Genomic DNA, 17,034 nt, shown 5'->3' on the forward strand with positions numbered 1-17,034 from the left:
CCTCCACTCAGCTTCTGCCTCAGTAACCTCATCAGGAAACATGGCACCAGTTGCTCAGCTCTAAGCCATCAATTCCCCACTCTGCTATCATTCTAGTCTTCTCTACCACCAGTTAAAATGATTGATGATGTGGATTTTAGTAAGGTATTTCACAACTCCCTCATGGGAGGCTCATCCAGAAGATTAAGATGCATGGTATTGGTTTGCCCATAGACGACAAAGTGTAGTAATTGACAGGACTTTGTTATTTATTCCGAGATACACCACAGTAACAGGCCCTACCAGCCCTATTAGTCAGCACTAATTACACCCCTTCGACACAGGCCCCAAGATCTCTCAGATCCTCCACACTGACAAGAGTCTTGCCATTTATATTATATTCTTTCTTCAAATTGGACCTACCAAAATGAACCGCTTCACACTTTTCTGGTTGAACTCCGTCTGCCACTTCTCAGCCCAGTTCTGCATCCTATCAATGTCGCACTATAACCTCTGACAACCCTCCAGACCATCCACAACACCTCTAACCTTTGTGTCACCAACAAACTTACTAAGCTACTCTTCTACTTCCTCATCCAGGTCATTTATAAAAATCACGAAGAGCAGAGGCCCAAGCAGATCCCTGTGCAACATCACTGGTTACCATCCTCCAGACAGAATACGAACCATCTACAACCACCCTTTCCCTTCTGTGGGCAAGCCAGTTCTGGATCCACAAAGCAAGGCCTCCTTGGATCCCATGCCTCCTTACTTTCTCAATAATTCTTGCATGAGGTGCCTTATCAAGTGCCTTACTGAAATCCATATACACTACATCCACTGCTCTACCTTCATCAATGTGTTTTGTTACATCCTCAAAGAATACAATCAGGCCCTTGACAAAGTCATGCTCACTATCCCTAATCAGATTATGTCTCTGCAAATGCTCATCAATCCTGCTTCTCAGGATCTTTTCCAACAACTTGCCCACCACTGAAGTCAGACTCACTGGTCTATAATTTCATGGATTATCTCTGCTCCCTTTCTTGATCAAGGGAACAACATTTGCAGCCCAATGCTTCTACTGTCCCTGTTGATAATGCAAAAATCATTGCAAGATACTCAGCAATCTCCTCCCTCACTTCCCACAGTAGCCTGGGATATATCTCATCCGATCCCAGTGACTTATCTAACTTAATGCTTTTCAAAATCTCCAGCACTTCCACTTTCTTAATGTCTATATGCTCAACCATTTCAATCCACTGTAAGTCAGCCCCATAATTGCCAAGGTCTTTTTCCCTGGTGAATACTGAAGCAAAGTATTCATTAAGTACCTCTACTACCTCCTGACACTCCGTGCACACGTTTCCACTAACACTTCTGATTGGTCCTATTCTCACACGGCTCATCGTCTTGCTCTTCACATGCTTGTAGAATGCCTTGGGGTTTTCCTTAATCCTGCTCACCAAGGCCTCTCATGGCCCCTTCAGGCTCTCCTAATTCCACTCTTAAGCTTCCTAGCAACTTTGTAATTTTTCTAGATCTCTATCAGTACCTAGTTTCCTGAACCTTTCATATGCTTCTTAACTAGGTTTTCTACATCCTTTGTACACCATGGTTCTTTAATTCTACCATACTCCCCCTGCCTCAATAGAACATACTTAAGCAAAACTCCATGCAAATGTTCCCTGATCATTTGCCATATTTCTGCTGTGCATTTTCCTGAGGACATCTCCCAATTTATGCTCGCAAGTTCCTGCCTGATAGCATCATATTTCCCCCTATCCCAATTAAATATTTTCCCAAATTGTCAGCTCCTCTCCCTCTCCAGTGCTGTCTATAGTGAAGTAGATAGAGTTGTGGTCACTACCTCCAAAATGCTCTCCCACTGAGAAATCTGACATCTGACCAGGTTCATTTCCCAATACCAGATCATGTACAGCCTCTCCTCTAGTTGGCTTATCTGCATATTGTATCAGGAAACCTTCTTGAACACACCTAACAAACTCCACCCTATTTAAACCACTTGTGCTAAGTTGATGCCAGTCAATATTTGGGAAGTTAAAATCTCCCATCACAACAACCCTTTTATTACTGCAACATTCCAGAATGTGCCTCACTATTTGCTCCTCGGTATCCTTGTTACTATTCGGCTGTCTGTAAAAGACCACCCAGTAGAGTTATTGCCCCTTTCCTGTTTCTGACTTTCACCCACACTGACTCAGGAGACAATCCCTCCATGACTTCCTCTTTTCTGCAGCCGTGACACTATCTCTGATTAGCAATGCCATGCCCCACCTCTTTTGCCTCCCTCTCTGTTCTTTTTGAAACATCTAAGGCCTGGCACACTCAGCAGCCATTCCTGCTCCTGAGACATCCAAGTCTCTGTAATGGCAACAACATCACCATTCCACACATTGATTCACACTCTTAAGTTCATCCGCCTTGTTTATAATACTCCTGCATTAAAATATAGACACATTTCAAACTGTCAGGCTGAATGCGTCTTTGCTGTAAGATCTTTGCATATCCTTCCTCACAAACTCCCTACAAGTTGGCTCTACTTGTGCTCCAACCTCCCCATACTCTGCCTCTTCACTTTGGTTTTCACCCCCTGCAAATCTAGTTTAAACGTTTCCCAATAGCATGAACAAACCTCCCCGCCAGGATATTGGTCCCCCTTAGATTCAAGTGCAACCCATTCTTTTTGTACATGTCACAGCTGCCCCAGAAGAAGTCCGAAAGATCCAAAAATTTGAATCCCTGCCCCCTGCTCCAATCCTTAAGCCACGCATTTATCCTCTACCTCATTCTGTTCCTACACTCACCGTTGCATGGCACAAGCAGCAATCCCGAGATTACTACCTTTGAAGTCCTGCTTCTCAGCTTCCTTCCTAACTCCCTGTAGTCTGCTTCCAGGACTTACACCCTTCTTTTACCTATGTTGTTCATATAAAGTGGCCATTAAGTGCAGATCAGTTGTAAACATGGGCAAAGAAATGCCAGATGGAGTTTAATTTGGCCAAATGTAAAGTGTTGCACTTTGGGAGAACAAATACAAAGAGACAGTACACATAGCAGGACCTACAGTGGTATTGCTAATGCAAGCGATCTTGTTGTCCAATTCCATAGCTCCCTGAATGTGACTGCACAGATAGATAGGGTGATCAGGGAGATATTAATTGCTTGTATTAATGGAAGCATTGAGTTTAAGAGACAGGAGGTTATGTTCCAGCCTTATTAAACTCTAGGTCTCATCTGAAGTATTAAAACAGTTGTGGTTACCCCATTTCATGAAGGATGTTGAGGCTTTGTAGAGAGTTCAGAAGAGGTTTTCCATGATGCTGGGCAGATGACAGGTGTAACGTGAATGTAAGGAAGGACAAGCCAGTGATTGGGTACAAATGCAGACAGAGCAAAGAGTTAAATTGTACGACAGAGGTAATATCCAAAAGGGTGAAGAATGCAGGATTGAAGGTGCTGTATTTAAATGCACGTAGTTTTCAAAATATGATGGCTGAATTCATAGCGCAATTAGACATCGGTTGTGCATCATTGTGGGCATCACTGAGTCGTGGCTGAAAGAATTTGAATTCACTTCATATACACGAGGATTAAAAATCTTTATGTTACATCTCCATCTAAATGTGCAATATGCAATCATAGTATTTTATGATAATTTATAATAAATAGAACAGTCAATGTGATACAGAAATATATCCAAATCAGTGTGAGTTGATCAGTCTGATGGCCTGGTGGAAGAAGCTGTCCTGGAGCCTGTTGGTCCTGGCTTTTATGTTGTGGTATAGTTTCCCAGATGGTAGCAGCTGGAGTAGATTGTGACTGGGGTGACTCTGTTCCCCAATGATCCTACTGGCCCATTTTTACACACCTGTCTTTGTAAATGTCCTGAATCATGGGAAGTTCACTACTGCAGATGCGCTGGACTGTCCGCATCACCCTCTGCAGAGTCCTGCAATTAAAGGAGGTACAATTCCCATACCAGGCAGTGATGCAGCCAGTCAGGATGCTCTGAAATTGTGCCCCTGTAGAAAGTTCTTAAGATTTTCTCAACCATCTGAGGTGAAAGATGGACTGTTGTGCCTTTTTTACCACACAATTTGTGTTCACAGACCATGTGAGGCCCTCAATAGTGTTGATGCAGAGGATCTTGAATCTGTTTACCCTCTCAACCCCAGATCCATTGATGTCAATATTAGTTAGCCCGTCTCCATTCCTCCTGTAATCTACAACCAGCTCTTTTGTTTTTGCAACATTGAGGGAGAGGTTGATTTCTTGATGCCACTGTGTCAGAGAGATGATTTCTTCCCTGTAAACCACCTCGTTAGTCTTTGAGATTAGGCCAATCCGCAAAATAGTGTCATCAGAAAATTTAATTAGCAGATTAGAGTTGTGAGTGCGACACAGTCATGGGTATACAGAGAATAAAGGAGGGACTTAGTACACAGCCCTGAGGGGTTCCTGTGTTGAGAGTCAGAGGGGTAGAGGTGAGGGAGCCCACTCTTACCACCTGCTGGTGATCTGACAGGAAGTCCAGGATCCAGTTACATCAGACAGGGTCATAGTTGGTCATAGAAGGCCATAGTTGAGAGCTTAATATCAAGAATTCCAGAGAGTATAGTCCCAGGCAACTCAATGTCTCCTTATAGGTTAACCCCTTCATCTTTGGAATCAACCTGGTGAACAACCAGGTAGACAACTGCATTGTCTCCAAAGCTAGTATATCCTTCCTCAAGTATGGAGAGCAGAACTGCACACAGTACTCCAGGTGCTGCCTCACCAGTAACCTGTATAGTTGCAGCATGACCTCCCTGCTCTTGAATTCAATCCCTCTAGCAATGAAGGCCCACATTCCGTTTGCTTTCTTAATAACCTACAAGATGGTGTTTCAGAGCAGCTTGTGCTTGAGCATACTCAGAGGAAGGCTATCTTAGATTGGGTTTTGTGTAACAATCCAGATTTTATTAGGGAGCTTAAGGTAAAGGAACCCTTAGGAGACAGTGATCATAATATGATTGAAATCATACCGCAATTTGAGAAAGAGAAGCATAAGCATGGTTTCTTTAAGGGAAAATCTTGTCTTAAGGGAATTCTTTGAGGAGATTAGAAGTAGGGTAAATAAAGGGAATGCAATGGAATTTCTATATTTGGACCAGGAAAGGTACTGGCATGGTTATACCATTTGCTGATGGTGAAGGCAGCAAGTGGGAATAAAAGGATCCTTTTCTGGTTGTCTGCCAGTGATTTGTGGTGGTAGAAACATCAAAAAACTACAGCACAATACAGGCACTTCAGCCCACAAAGCTGTCCCGAATATGTACCTACTTTAGAAATTACCTAGGTTATCAATAGCCCTCTATTGTTTTAATCTCCATGTACCTATCCAGGAGTCTGTTAAGAGACTCCTCTTGAATCCTCTTTGGCTGCAGAGGAAGTGCTGGAGGACTGGAGAATGGCAAATGTAGTTCCCTTGTTTAAAAAAGGTAATAGGGAGAAATCTGGGAACTATAGACTGGTGAGTCTTACGTCGGTGGTATGCAAACTACTGGAATGGATTCTTAAGGATAGGATCTACGAGCATTTGGAGAAGTACAGTCTACTCATGGATAGTCAACATGGCTTTGTGAAGGGAAGATTGTGCCTCATGAGCCTGATTGAGTTTTTTGAAGAGGTAACAAAAGAAATTGATAAGAGTAGGGCAGTGGATGTGGTCTACATGGACTTTAGCAAAGCATTTGACAGGTCCTTCATGAGAGACTCATCCAGAAAGTCATGAGGCATGGGATAAGTGGAACCTTGGCTGTTTGGATAAAAAATTGGCTTAAAGGAAGAAAGCAGAGGGTAGTTATGGAAGGAAAGTATTCTGCTTGGAGGTCAGTGACTAGTGGACTGTCACAGGGATCTGTCCTGGGACCCCTGACATTTGGGATTTTTATAAATGACCTGGATGAAGAGGCGGAAGGATGGGTGAGTAAGTTTGTGGATGACATGAAGATTGGAGGAGTTGTGGATGGAGCTGCAGGTTGTCAAAGGTTACAAGAGGATATAGACAGGCTGCAGAGTTGGGCAGAAAAATGGCAGATGGAGTTCAATCTGGACAAGTGTGAGGTGTTGCATTTTGGAAGGGCTAACCAGAAGACTGAGTACAGGATTAATGGTCAATTACTTAAGAGTATGGATGAACAAAGGGACTTTGGGGATCAAATCCATACATCCCTCAAGGTCGCTGCACAGGTTGATAGGGTAGTTAAGATGGCCTATGGGATGCTTGGCTTCATTAACAGGGGGACTGAGTTCAAGAGTAGAGAGGTCATGTTGCAACTCTACAAATCTCTGGTGAGACCGCACTTAGAGTATAGTGTTCAATTCTGGTCACCTCATTATAGGAAGGATGTGGAAGCTATGGAGAGGGTGCAGAGGAGATTTACCAGGATGTTCAAACAACACACACAAAATGCTGGTGGAACACAGCGGGCCAGGCAGCATTTATAAGGAGAAGCACTGTCGACGTTTCGGGCTGAGACCCTTTATCAGAACAGATCGGTCTCGGCCCAAAATGTCGACAGTGCTTCTCCTTATCGATGCTGCCTGGCCTGCTGTGTTCCACCAGCATTTTGTGTGTGTTGTTTGAATTTCCAGCATTTGCAGATTTCCTTGTGTTTACCAGGATGTTGCCTGGTTTGGAGAACAAGTCATATGAAGCAAGGTAAGTAGAGCTGGGACTTTTCCTCTTTGGAGCGTAGAAGAATGAGAGGGGACTTTGGAGGTCTACAAGATTATGAGAGGCTTAGATAGGGTGGATAGTCAGTACCTGTTTCCCAGGACACCAATAGCAAACACCAGAGGGCATATGTGCAAAATTAAGGGAGGGAAGTTTAGGGGAGACATTAGGGGTAAGGTGTTTTTTTTTAATTAACACAGAGGGTTGTGAGTGCCTGTAATGACTTGTCAGGGATAGTGGTGGAAGCTAAAACATTAGGGGTATTTAAGAACCTCTTGGACAGGCACATAGAATGTGGGGTGTGGGGGGGATCTCATTGAAACCTACTAAAATGTTGAAAGGACTAGATAAGATGGATGTTTCCTATAATGGGGGTGTCCAGAACTAGAGGGCACAGCCTTATAACTGAGGCATGACCTTACAGAACAGAAGTAAGGAGGAATTTTTGAGCCAGTGAGTAATGAATCTGTGGAATGTTCTGCCTCAGGCCAAGTCCATGCGTATATTTAAGGCAGCAGATAAACGTTTCCTGATCGATCAGGGCATCAAAGGGTATGGCGAGAAGGCAGGTGTATGGGGTTGACTGAGATCCAGTTAGGCATGATGGAATGGCAGAGCAAAATGGATGGGCTGAATGGCCTAATTCTGCTCCTATGCCTTAAGTTCTTCTGCTGCCTGCCTTATAGGGCATGTGTTATAATTAGAGGTTAGACAACCCTGTGTCGTTTTCTCTGGAGTGGCAGAGGCTGAGGAGAGACCTGATAGAGGTTTATAAGATTCTGAGAGGAATGGATAATATAGACAAGCAGTATCTTTCTCCCCAACGTCAAAATGTGTGGTAAGCATTTCTGCTGAGAGGGGTATTCAAAAGAGATGTGTGGCACGTTTGGACATACATTCACAACTCTGTAAAAAAACTTATGACATTACCCCTGTACTTTTCTCCAATCACTTTAAAATTATGCCCCCCAGTAGTAGTTATTTCAAGAGGTAGAACACACTCACCACACTGTGTAAAATAAAAATTAGCTCTGCATCCCCCTTATAAACCTTACTTCAAAAAATTTAAAATTAAAATTTCCACCTTGTGAAAAGTCTCTGGCTAATTCTCTTATCATCTTGTACACTTCATCATGTTGCTTCTCATTCGCTTTCATCCAAACAGAAAAGCCCAAGCTTGCCTAATCCATGACCATACAACATGTGCTCTAATCCAGGCTACATCTTGGTAAATCTTCTCTGCACACTCTCTAAAGCTTCCACATCAATTTTATAATATGATCTGAATTGAGCACAATATTCCAAGTGTGGTCTAATCAGATTTTATGCAGCTGCTACATGACCTCACAGCTCTTGAACTCAAACCCCTGATTAATGACGGCAATACACCTTACACCTTCTTGACACCCTATCAACTTGCACAGCAACTCCGAGGGATCTATAGACATGGGTGCCAAGATCCCTCTGTTCCTTCACACTGCTAAGAATCGTTCATTAACTATCTTCCTATTGTTAAAGAACTGGTGACAAGAGAGTTGGAAGATTGTAAAAACTTTACACAGAGTCAGCCTGTAGATAAGGTTCGGTTTTAACAGTATAAGCAGGGGTAATTGATGATGAGAGGCATTGATCGTGTGGATAATCAGAGGCATTTTCCCAGCGCTAAAATGGCTGACACGAGAGGGCACAGTTTTAAGGTGCTTGGAAGTAGGTGCAGAAGAGATGTCAGGGATGGGTTTTTATGCAGAGAGTGGTGAGTGTGTGGAATGGGCTGCCGACGATGGTGATGGAGGTGAATATGACAGGGTCTTATAAGAGATTCCTGGACAGGTACATGCAGCTCAGAAAAATAGAGGGCTATGGTTAACCCTAGGTAATTTCTCAGGTAAGGACATATTGAGCACAGCCTTGTGGGCCAAAGGGCCTGTATTGTGCTGAAGGTTTTCTATGTTTCTAGCCACTTTCCCTTACCCTTGGAAAAAGAGCAGTAACTGTCCATCTTGGTCCCTGCTCATTTCATTATAGGAAGGATGTGGAAGCTTTAGAGAAGATGCAGAGATTTAAGGCCATAAGACACGGGAGCAGAATTAGGCCATTCAGCCCATCGAGACCGCTCCACCATTCCATCGTGGCTGATTCCAGATCCCACTCAACTCCATACACCCGCCTTCTTGCCATAACCTTTGATACCCCGACCGATCAGGAAACTATCAGTTTTTTCTTTAAGTACTGTATACCCACGATCTTGGCCTCCACAGCCGTCTGTGGCAAAGCATTCCACAGATTCACCGCAGTCTGGCTAAAACAATCCTCCTTACCTTTGTTCTAAAGGTTTGAGATTGTGTCCTCTAGTTCTGGACCATCGCAAGCATCCTCCCCACATCTACCTTATCTAGTCCTTTCAACCCTTCATGATTTACCAGAATGCTGCCTGGATTAGAGTGTGTCTTATGAGGATAGATTGAGCAAGCTAGAGCTTTTGTGAAGCGAAGTAGGTTGAGGGGTGACTTGATAGTGGTGTACAAAATGATGAGAGACATAAATTGAGTGAATAGTCAGAGACTTTTTCCAAGAGAGGAAATTGCTAATGTGAGGGGCATAATTAGAAACTCTTAGTTAAGCACATGGTCAAAAGAAAATGAAGGTCAATGTGGGATGGAAGGGTTAGATTGATCCTTCGAGTACATTAAAACATTGCCGAAGAGTAGTGTTTGATGTTGTAATGTTAACCATCTGCACTGTCTCAGTCCTGACCTGCCAAGCATTCTGGCCTTCTTCCTGACTTTGCTGCTTGTGTACTCTGTGTTCTCACAGCCCTCGGACGTATGGTCACATATGACCAAACCTCTCCTGCCACAGATCTCTGGCATATCTGCACTTCCATGGTGTGCTTTGGGACGAAAAATGCATGTTGTTGCCGGGGAGTTCTGGTAAAGGTGCTTAAATTGATCAAAGCATTGATGTGGTCAACGCCTCTGCACAGCAGAAGGGAACGAGGGAATGTGGCTAATGCAACTAGGAAGAGTTTGGTGTGGAGATAAAATAATGAGCCGGAGCAGGGAGGCAAAGCACTGTAGTTTTGGGGAGATCAGTGTCCACCTGTCTTTATTGGAGCATAGTCTACCAAGGCTGTCAGGATCTAAGCTGCTCTTGCAGTGGAGAAGAAATGGAGGTTCATATTGTGGGATTGAGCTACTGAGGGAGGGTCACAGTGTGGGAGGGGTGGTACTGAGGGAAGGTCACAGTGTGGGAGGGTTTGGTACTGAGGGAGGGTCACAGTGTGGGAGGGTTTGGTACTGAGGGAGGGTCACAGTGTGGGAGGGTTTGGTACTGAGGGAGCATCCCACTGTGGGAGGAGAGGTACTGAGGAAGGTTAGTGTGGGAGGGCTGGTACTGAGGGAGGGTCACAGTGTGGGAGGGTTTGGTACTGAGGGAGCGTCCCTCTGTGGGAGGGGTTGTACTGAGGGAGGGTCACAGTGTGGGAGGGGTGGTACTGAGGGAGGGTCACAGTGTGGGAGGGTTTGGTACTGAGGGAGGGTCACGCCGTGGGAGGGTTTGGTACTGAGGGAGCATCCTACTGTGGGAGGGGAGGGTACTGAGGGAGGGTCACAGTGTGGGAGGGTTTGGTACTGAGGGAGGGTCACGCCGTGGGAGGGTTTGGTACTGAGGGAGCATCCCACTGTGGGAGGAGTGGTACTGAGGGAGGGTCACAGTGTGGGAGGGTTTGGTACTGAGGGAGGGTCACGCCGTGGGAGGGTTTGGTACTGAGGGAGCATCCCACTGTGGGAGGAGTGGTACTGAGGGAGGGTCACAGTGTGGGAGGGTTTGGTACTGAGGGAGGGTCACGCCGTGGGAGGGTTTGGTACTGAGGGAGCATCCCACTGTGGGAGGGGAGATACTGAGGGAGGGGTGGTACTGAGGGAGGGTCACAGTGCGGGAGGGTTCGGCACTGAGGGAGGGTCATGCCTTGGGAGGATTTGGCACTGAGGGAGGGTCACGCCATGGGAGGGGCGGCACTGAGGGAGGGTCACGCCGTGGGAGGGGCGGCACTGAGGGAGGGTCACGCCGTGGGAGGGGCGGCACTGAGGGAGGGTCACGCCGTGGGAGGGGCGGCACTGAGGAAGGGTCACAGTGTGGGAGGGGCGGCACTGAGGGAGGGTCACGCTGTGGGAGGGGCGGCACTGAGGGAGGGTCACGCCATGGGAGGGGCGGCACTGAGGGAGGGTCACGCCATGGGAGGGGCGGCACTGAGGAAGGGTCACAGTGTGGGAGGGGCGGCACTGAGGGAGGGTCACAGTGCGGGAGGGTTCGGCACTGAGGGAGGGTCACGCCGTGGGAGGGGCGGCACTGAGGGAGGGTCACGCCGTGGGAGGGGAGATACTGAGAGCATCAGAATGTGAGGGAGGTGATAGTGACAGAAGAGTGGATCCCACTACTAGGTGTGTCAATGGAGCGGGCTGCTCTCTAACTCCATGTCTCTCCCTCTGCAGTCACCGGACCTCCTGGATGAAGTGACTCCCATCACTGACGCCGGATCCTCAGGTGATGGGAGGGTTCTGTGGGGAGGGCAGGGGCTCAGGTACACCATTCGCACAGGGACCATGGCAACAGGTACCCTCCCACCACCACTGCAACTGCACACCCTCCCCATCAGCTTCTCCCACCACCACTCACCCCCCACGCCCTCACAATCTCCATCCTCCCATTTCCCACTTTCACTCCTGTCACCCCCAACTATCATCCACAACTGGCTCCTCCCATCATCCCATCACCACCAGTTGCCACTCCCTCCACCCTTTGCCCACAGCCCCCACCTCGGTGTGGTACCCCAGGATCAGTATCTCCTTTGCAGTCCCTACTCTGGCTCTTCAATTCTGTCCAGTGCTGGACAGAGCAGCCAACCTCCCTCCTCACAGAGTGGCTGTGTCAGCAGCTGTTTGTGTGTGAGAGAAATGATTTGTATGAGTGAGTGTGTGTGTGTTTGAGAGGGAGAGGGTTTCAGTGAGAGCGTGTCTGTGTGAGTGTGTGTTTGTGAGACAGTGTAGGTGTGAGAGTGCATGTGTAGGAGACTGTCAACAAGGGTACGGGAGTGTGTGTGTAGTATGTGTGCGGGAGAGAGTTTGTGGGTGTGGAAGTGAGTCTACAGTGTGAGTATATGGGTGTGGGAGTGTGTGTGGAGTGTGACTGTGTGGTTGTGAGTGTGTGTGCAGGTGCATGGACCCGTGGTGTGGAGAGAGACTTCATCCAGTACACTGTCACCAATACCTCAACACACTCTGCGATCTCAGCCACCACACCTTTCCTCACCCCTGTTCCTCAGCCTCTCCGCAGCTGACCATAGACTCCCCTCTCTCCACCCCTGGGGTACAGTCCATCTGCAGCTGACCATAGAACCCTCTCCCCACCCCTGGGGTACAGTCCATCTGCAGCTGACCATAGACTCCTCTGTCCACCCCTGGGGTACAGTCCATCAGCAGCTGACCATAGAACCCTCTCCCCACCCCTGGGGTACAGTCCATCTGCAGCTGACCATAGACTCCTCTCCCCACCCCTGGGGTACAGTCCATCTGCAGCTGACCATAGACTCCTCTGTCCACCCCTGGGGTACAGTCCATCTGCAGCTGACCATAGAACCCTCTCCCCACCCCTGGGGTACAGTCCATCTGCAGCTGACCATAGACTCCTCTCCCCACCCCTGGGGTACAGTCCATCTGCAGCTGACCATAGACTCCTCTCCCCACCCCTGGGGTACAGTCCATCTGCAGCTGACCATAGACTCCCCTCTCTCCACCCCTGGGGTATAGTCCATCTGCAGCTGACCATAGAACCCTCTCCCCACCCCTGGGGTACAGTCCATCTGCAGCTGACCATAGACTCCTCTCCCCACCCCTGGGGTACAGTCCATCTGCAGCTGACCATAGACTCCTCTCCCCACCCCTGGGGTGCAGCTTATCTGTATCATATTGTTTAAAGATACAGTGCAGGGCAGGCCCTTTCTGCACCACGAGCTGTGCCACTTGGCAGCCCACCGATTTCGCGGTGTCTTCATCACAGAACAATTTACAATGACAATTAACCTATTAACCAGTGCGTCTTTGGACAGTGGGAGGAAACCAGAGCACCAGGAGGAAACCTACACATTAACAGGGAGGACGTACAAACTCCTTACTGGGGATGCTAGGATTGAACTCCAAACTCCGAGGCCCAAGGTGTGTGATAGCAGTGTGCTAACCCCTACACTACCATTGCACCCCACCAACCTGATGATGGCTCCTGTCCCCCCAGGTACCTGCCTTGTTGAAGATGGAGAGGACAGAGGAGATCAGCCTGCTGCACCAAACCTGCTGGCGCTGGGCTCTGTCAACACATACAGCCCGAGACGGTCGACAGCACCCCATCCACTGACGGCGGAGACCACTGCCCCCACGTGAGCTGCAGCCCCATGCCAGCTGTGGTCGTGGGGGGATGGGGGGTCACCTCCCTCACTCCACGCCTTAGAGACTCTTCTTTCCTCTCTTAGCTGAATCGGATATTAATTTCTGGCAGAGACTAATCCCGTAGGATTTTTGTACGGTTTTTAATGAGGGGTGGGTGGGCTGGGAGGGTATTTAGAGGCCCAGAGGTTGCCTGGTAGTTTGGTCCCTCGGACCATCCGGGGTCCCGGTCCCGGGACCCTGCAAGTGCTGGCACGTCCTGTGTCTGGGCAGTAGTGAGGGAGGAGAAAGCACAGAGGGTCCCAGCTCCTGTCTTGTGTTTTTGGGAAGGGGAGGGGGCAGGCCTGACCACACTTTCCCAATGAGGTCACTGGTCAGTGGCCAGGCCCATCTGGGAGTAACTGGCTGGACTCAGACTCCACCTCCAGTCCTGAAGGGGTCATCTTCAACGCAGGTTGATGGCTGCTGGCGTTCACAGACGTCCCAAGGGATCACCGGATTGATTCAAGCCACCCCACCCATTCATGGTCAGGGAATCCGGATCAGAGGATCAAAGGAACCATTGTACCTGCCGACACGCTGTGTGATGGGAACCCTGGTTAATAGCCCCTTACCTGAGGGGCAGTTAGAGCCTGCCTCACCCCAAGGGAAGGGAATCTAACTGTTCTATGCCAGCCCCTCACTGGTTACCCTTTCCCTCAGCACTGGCAGGGTGCACAGGGACAAGTGGCTTAGTGCTGATGCTTTATGTAGAGAGCCAGACCCAGACTGGTGTAGGGTAGGTTTGTTTGCGCTGCTAACCGGGTGATTTGTTAGAAGTTACCTGTGAAGGAGTTTTGCTCCCCTCAGCCACCAGCATTCAAGGCTGTCTCAGAATGCCCGAGTGCCAGCTGTTTTTCGATTGCGACGAGGAGTTCTGGTGGAATTTGTGATCCCTGGGGCAGAAGGTAGTCCCAGTCACTACACTACAGGCAGCACCATGCTGCTACTAATGGAGGCTGCCAGCTCATCTCATACTGGGATTAACAACTTTGTACAACCAAAGAACCATGTTTTGTCCTCCAGGGTTCATTAAAGGTTTCTTTCATTTTACAAATGGCCCTAGTGTCCCAACATTCCTCGCTGAGACCTGATGGATGGCACTACATCTGAATCACATCTGGGACAGGGAAGTCGCATCGTTCACTGCTACCTGGAAGTGTAGACAGAGGGAGAGAGCTTACTTCCTCTGAACACAATGTGGGATTGTCTGGAAGGCAGGAAGTATTTGCCTCTCTGGATTCAGGATAGGTACTGGGTCGTATGGCGTCCTCTCAAGGGGTGTGAGTTGCTGGGATAATTAACTGATGTGGAGATATTGTAGCAATCTCCCACAACAGCCTGTGGTAACCTCAGAGAGAAACCATATGGAAGCTGGCCCTTGGCCCACAGTGTATGCACTAGACATCCACCAAGACAAGCTACAGAGGAGGATTCACTGCTGGCCAGTCCAGAGCTCCAAGTGGAATTTATGGTCACACGTACATGCGCAATGAAAAATCTGCTTGTAGCAGCACCACAGGGACACAGCAATAGACACACAACAACAAAAGAAGGAACACAATTAGAACAAAACAATTCCAATCTGATACAAGTTTGTGAGGAGATGTTGGTTGAGAGTGTCGAAGGCCAACTGGTAATCTTCCCTCCTTCTCCTACACTCAGTGAAAAAAGTTCTAACTTATTCAACTTCCTCTATAACTTTCCTTATAATACACTACTCACACCTCATGGAGTATTGTCAACAGTTTTGGCCCCCATATCTCAGAAAGGATGTGCTACCATTGGAGAGAGTCCAGAGGATGTTCACAAGGATGATTCCGGGAATGAAGGGGAATTTAAGCTTGTACTCACTAGAAGAATGTGGGGGAATCTCATTGAAATCTACTGATGTTGAAAAGACTAAATAGGGTGGATCTTTCCTATGGTGGGGGTATCTAAAATTAGAAGGCACAGCCTCAAAATTGAGGGCTGACTTTTTAGAACAGAGGTAAGGATTAATTTTTTTTTAGCCAGAGAGTTGTGAATCTGTGGAATGCTCTCCCACAGACTGCAGTGGAGGCCAATTCTGGATATATTTAGGCGGATGTTGATAGTTTCCTAATCAGTCAGGCTATCAAAGGATGTGGTGAGAAGGCAGCTGTATCATATTGAGTGGGATCTGGGATCAGCCATGATCAAATGGTGGAGCAGACTCGATGGGCTGAATAGCCTAATTCTGTTTTATTGTTTAACTCAGGTCCTCAAGTCCCATCAATATCCTTGTAAATTTCTCCTGTACTCTTCCAATTTTATTGATAATTTTCTTGTAGGTGAGTGACCACAACTGCACACAATACTCCAAATTTGGCCTCACCAGCGTCTTATGCAATTTCAACATAACATCCCAATTCCTGAACTCAATATATTGATTTTTGAAGGCCAATGTGCCAAAAACTCTCTACTCAACCCTATGTACCTGTAATTCTACTTTCAAGGAATTAGTACCCTACCATTCACCGTTTAATCCCTACCCTGGTTTGTCTTCCTGAAGTGCAACACCTTACATTGTCCACATTAAGCTCCATCTGGCATTTTTCAGCCCATTTTTTCCAGCTAGTCCAGATTCTATTGCAAGTTTTTATGGTTTTCCTTGCTGTGCACTACACCCTGAATCTTGGAGTCATCTGCAAATTTGCTGATCCAGTTTACCACATTATCCAGATCATTAACATAGATGAATGATCCACCACCAATCTTGAAGAAGTATTGTAAAAGGAAGATGACGTAATTGTTGCTGTCAAGGGAAGTCAAAGACAGCATAAAAGCAAGAGCAAATAAAATAGAAAGGAAATTATAGACCAGTTCGCCTGACCTCAGTAGTTGGGAAGATGTTAAAGAGTCAATTGTTAAGGATGAGGCGATAAAGTACTTGGTGACACAGGACAGTATAAAGTCAGCATGGTTTCCTTCAGGGAAAATTCTACCTGACAATACCTGTTGGAATTTTTTGAGGAGATTACAAGTAGGATAGATAAAGGGGATGCAGTGGATGTATATTTGGACTTTCAGAAGGCCTTTGACAAGGTGCCACAAATGAGGCTGCTTACCAAGTTAAGAGACCATGGTATTACAGGAGAGTTACTAACATGGTTAGAGCATTGGCTGATTGGTAGGCAGAGATTGGGAATAAAAAGATCCTTTTTTAGTTGGCTGTCAGTGACTCGTGTTCCGCAGGGGTCAGTGTTGGGACCACTCCTTTTTATATTATACAGATGACAAACAACAATGAATCCCTACAGAACACAACTTGTCACACACTTCTAGTAGAGAGGCAGCCATCTACAACTACTCTGGCTACTTCCATGAAGCCAATGTCTAATCCAATTTACTACCTCATCTTAAATGCCAAGTGACCGAACATTCTTGACCAAAGACCTTGTCAAAGGTTTTGCTCAGATTGACCATTTAGACATCATTTACTGCCTTACCTTCCTCAACTTTCCTAGCAGCTTCCACATAAACCTCTGTAAGATTGCTCAAACGACAATTTATCACTCACAAAGCCATGCTGACTGTCCCTAATCAGAACAGAATAAGGTTTAATATCACCGGCATATGTCATGAAATTTGTTGACTTAGCAGCAGCAGTAGTGCAATACAATACGTGATAATATAGAAAGCATAAATGTCCATTACAGTAAATAAATATGTATATTAATGGTTAAATTACAAATAGTGCTGAAACAAAAGTAATATAAATAAGTGAAGTAGTGTTCATGGGTTCAATATCAATTTAGGAATAAGATGGCAGAGGGGAAGAAGCTGTTCCTGGATTGCTGAGTGTGTGCCTTCAGGCTT

General features: G+C 46.9%; 1 protein-coding gene across 8 annotated transcripts in view; it reads left to right on the forward strand.

Annotated features, from left to right (window-relative positions):
- scrib (scribble planar cell polarity protein) overlaps positions 1 to 14,254 on the forward strand; it is a 349,859-nt gene extending 335,605 nt beyond the window's left edge. For 6 of the 8 annotated variants that reach the window (XM_059971535.1, XM_059971528.1, XM_059971533.1 and 3 more), the window contains 2 exons: positions 11,212 to 11,332; positions 13,007 to 14,254. In XM_059971535.1, coding sequence (XP_059827518.1) covers positions 11,212 to 11,332; positions 13,007 to 13,152 — 267 coding nt within the window. In that variant the 3' untranslated portion in view covers positions 13,153 to 14,254. The remainder of the gene's footprint in view (positions 1 to 11,211; positions 11,333 to 13,006) is intronic. The other 2 variants (XM_059971530.1, XM_059971534.1) reach the window with 1 other exon arrangement.
- The last annotated feature ends 2,780 nt before the right edge of the window (positions 14,255 to 17,034 follow it).

This window comes from Hypanus sabinus, chromosome 6 (genome assembly GCF_030144855.1).
Source record: "Hypanus sabinus isolate sHypSab1 chromosome 6, sHypSab1.hap1, whole genome shotgun sequence".
Classification (NCBI taxonomy): Eukaryota; Metazoa; Chordata; class Chondrichthyes; order Myliobatiformes; family Dasyatidae; genus Hypanus; species Hypanus sabinus.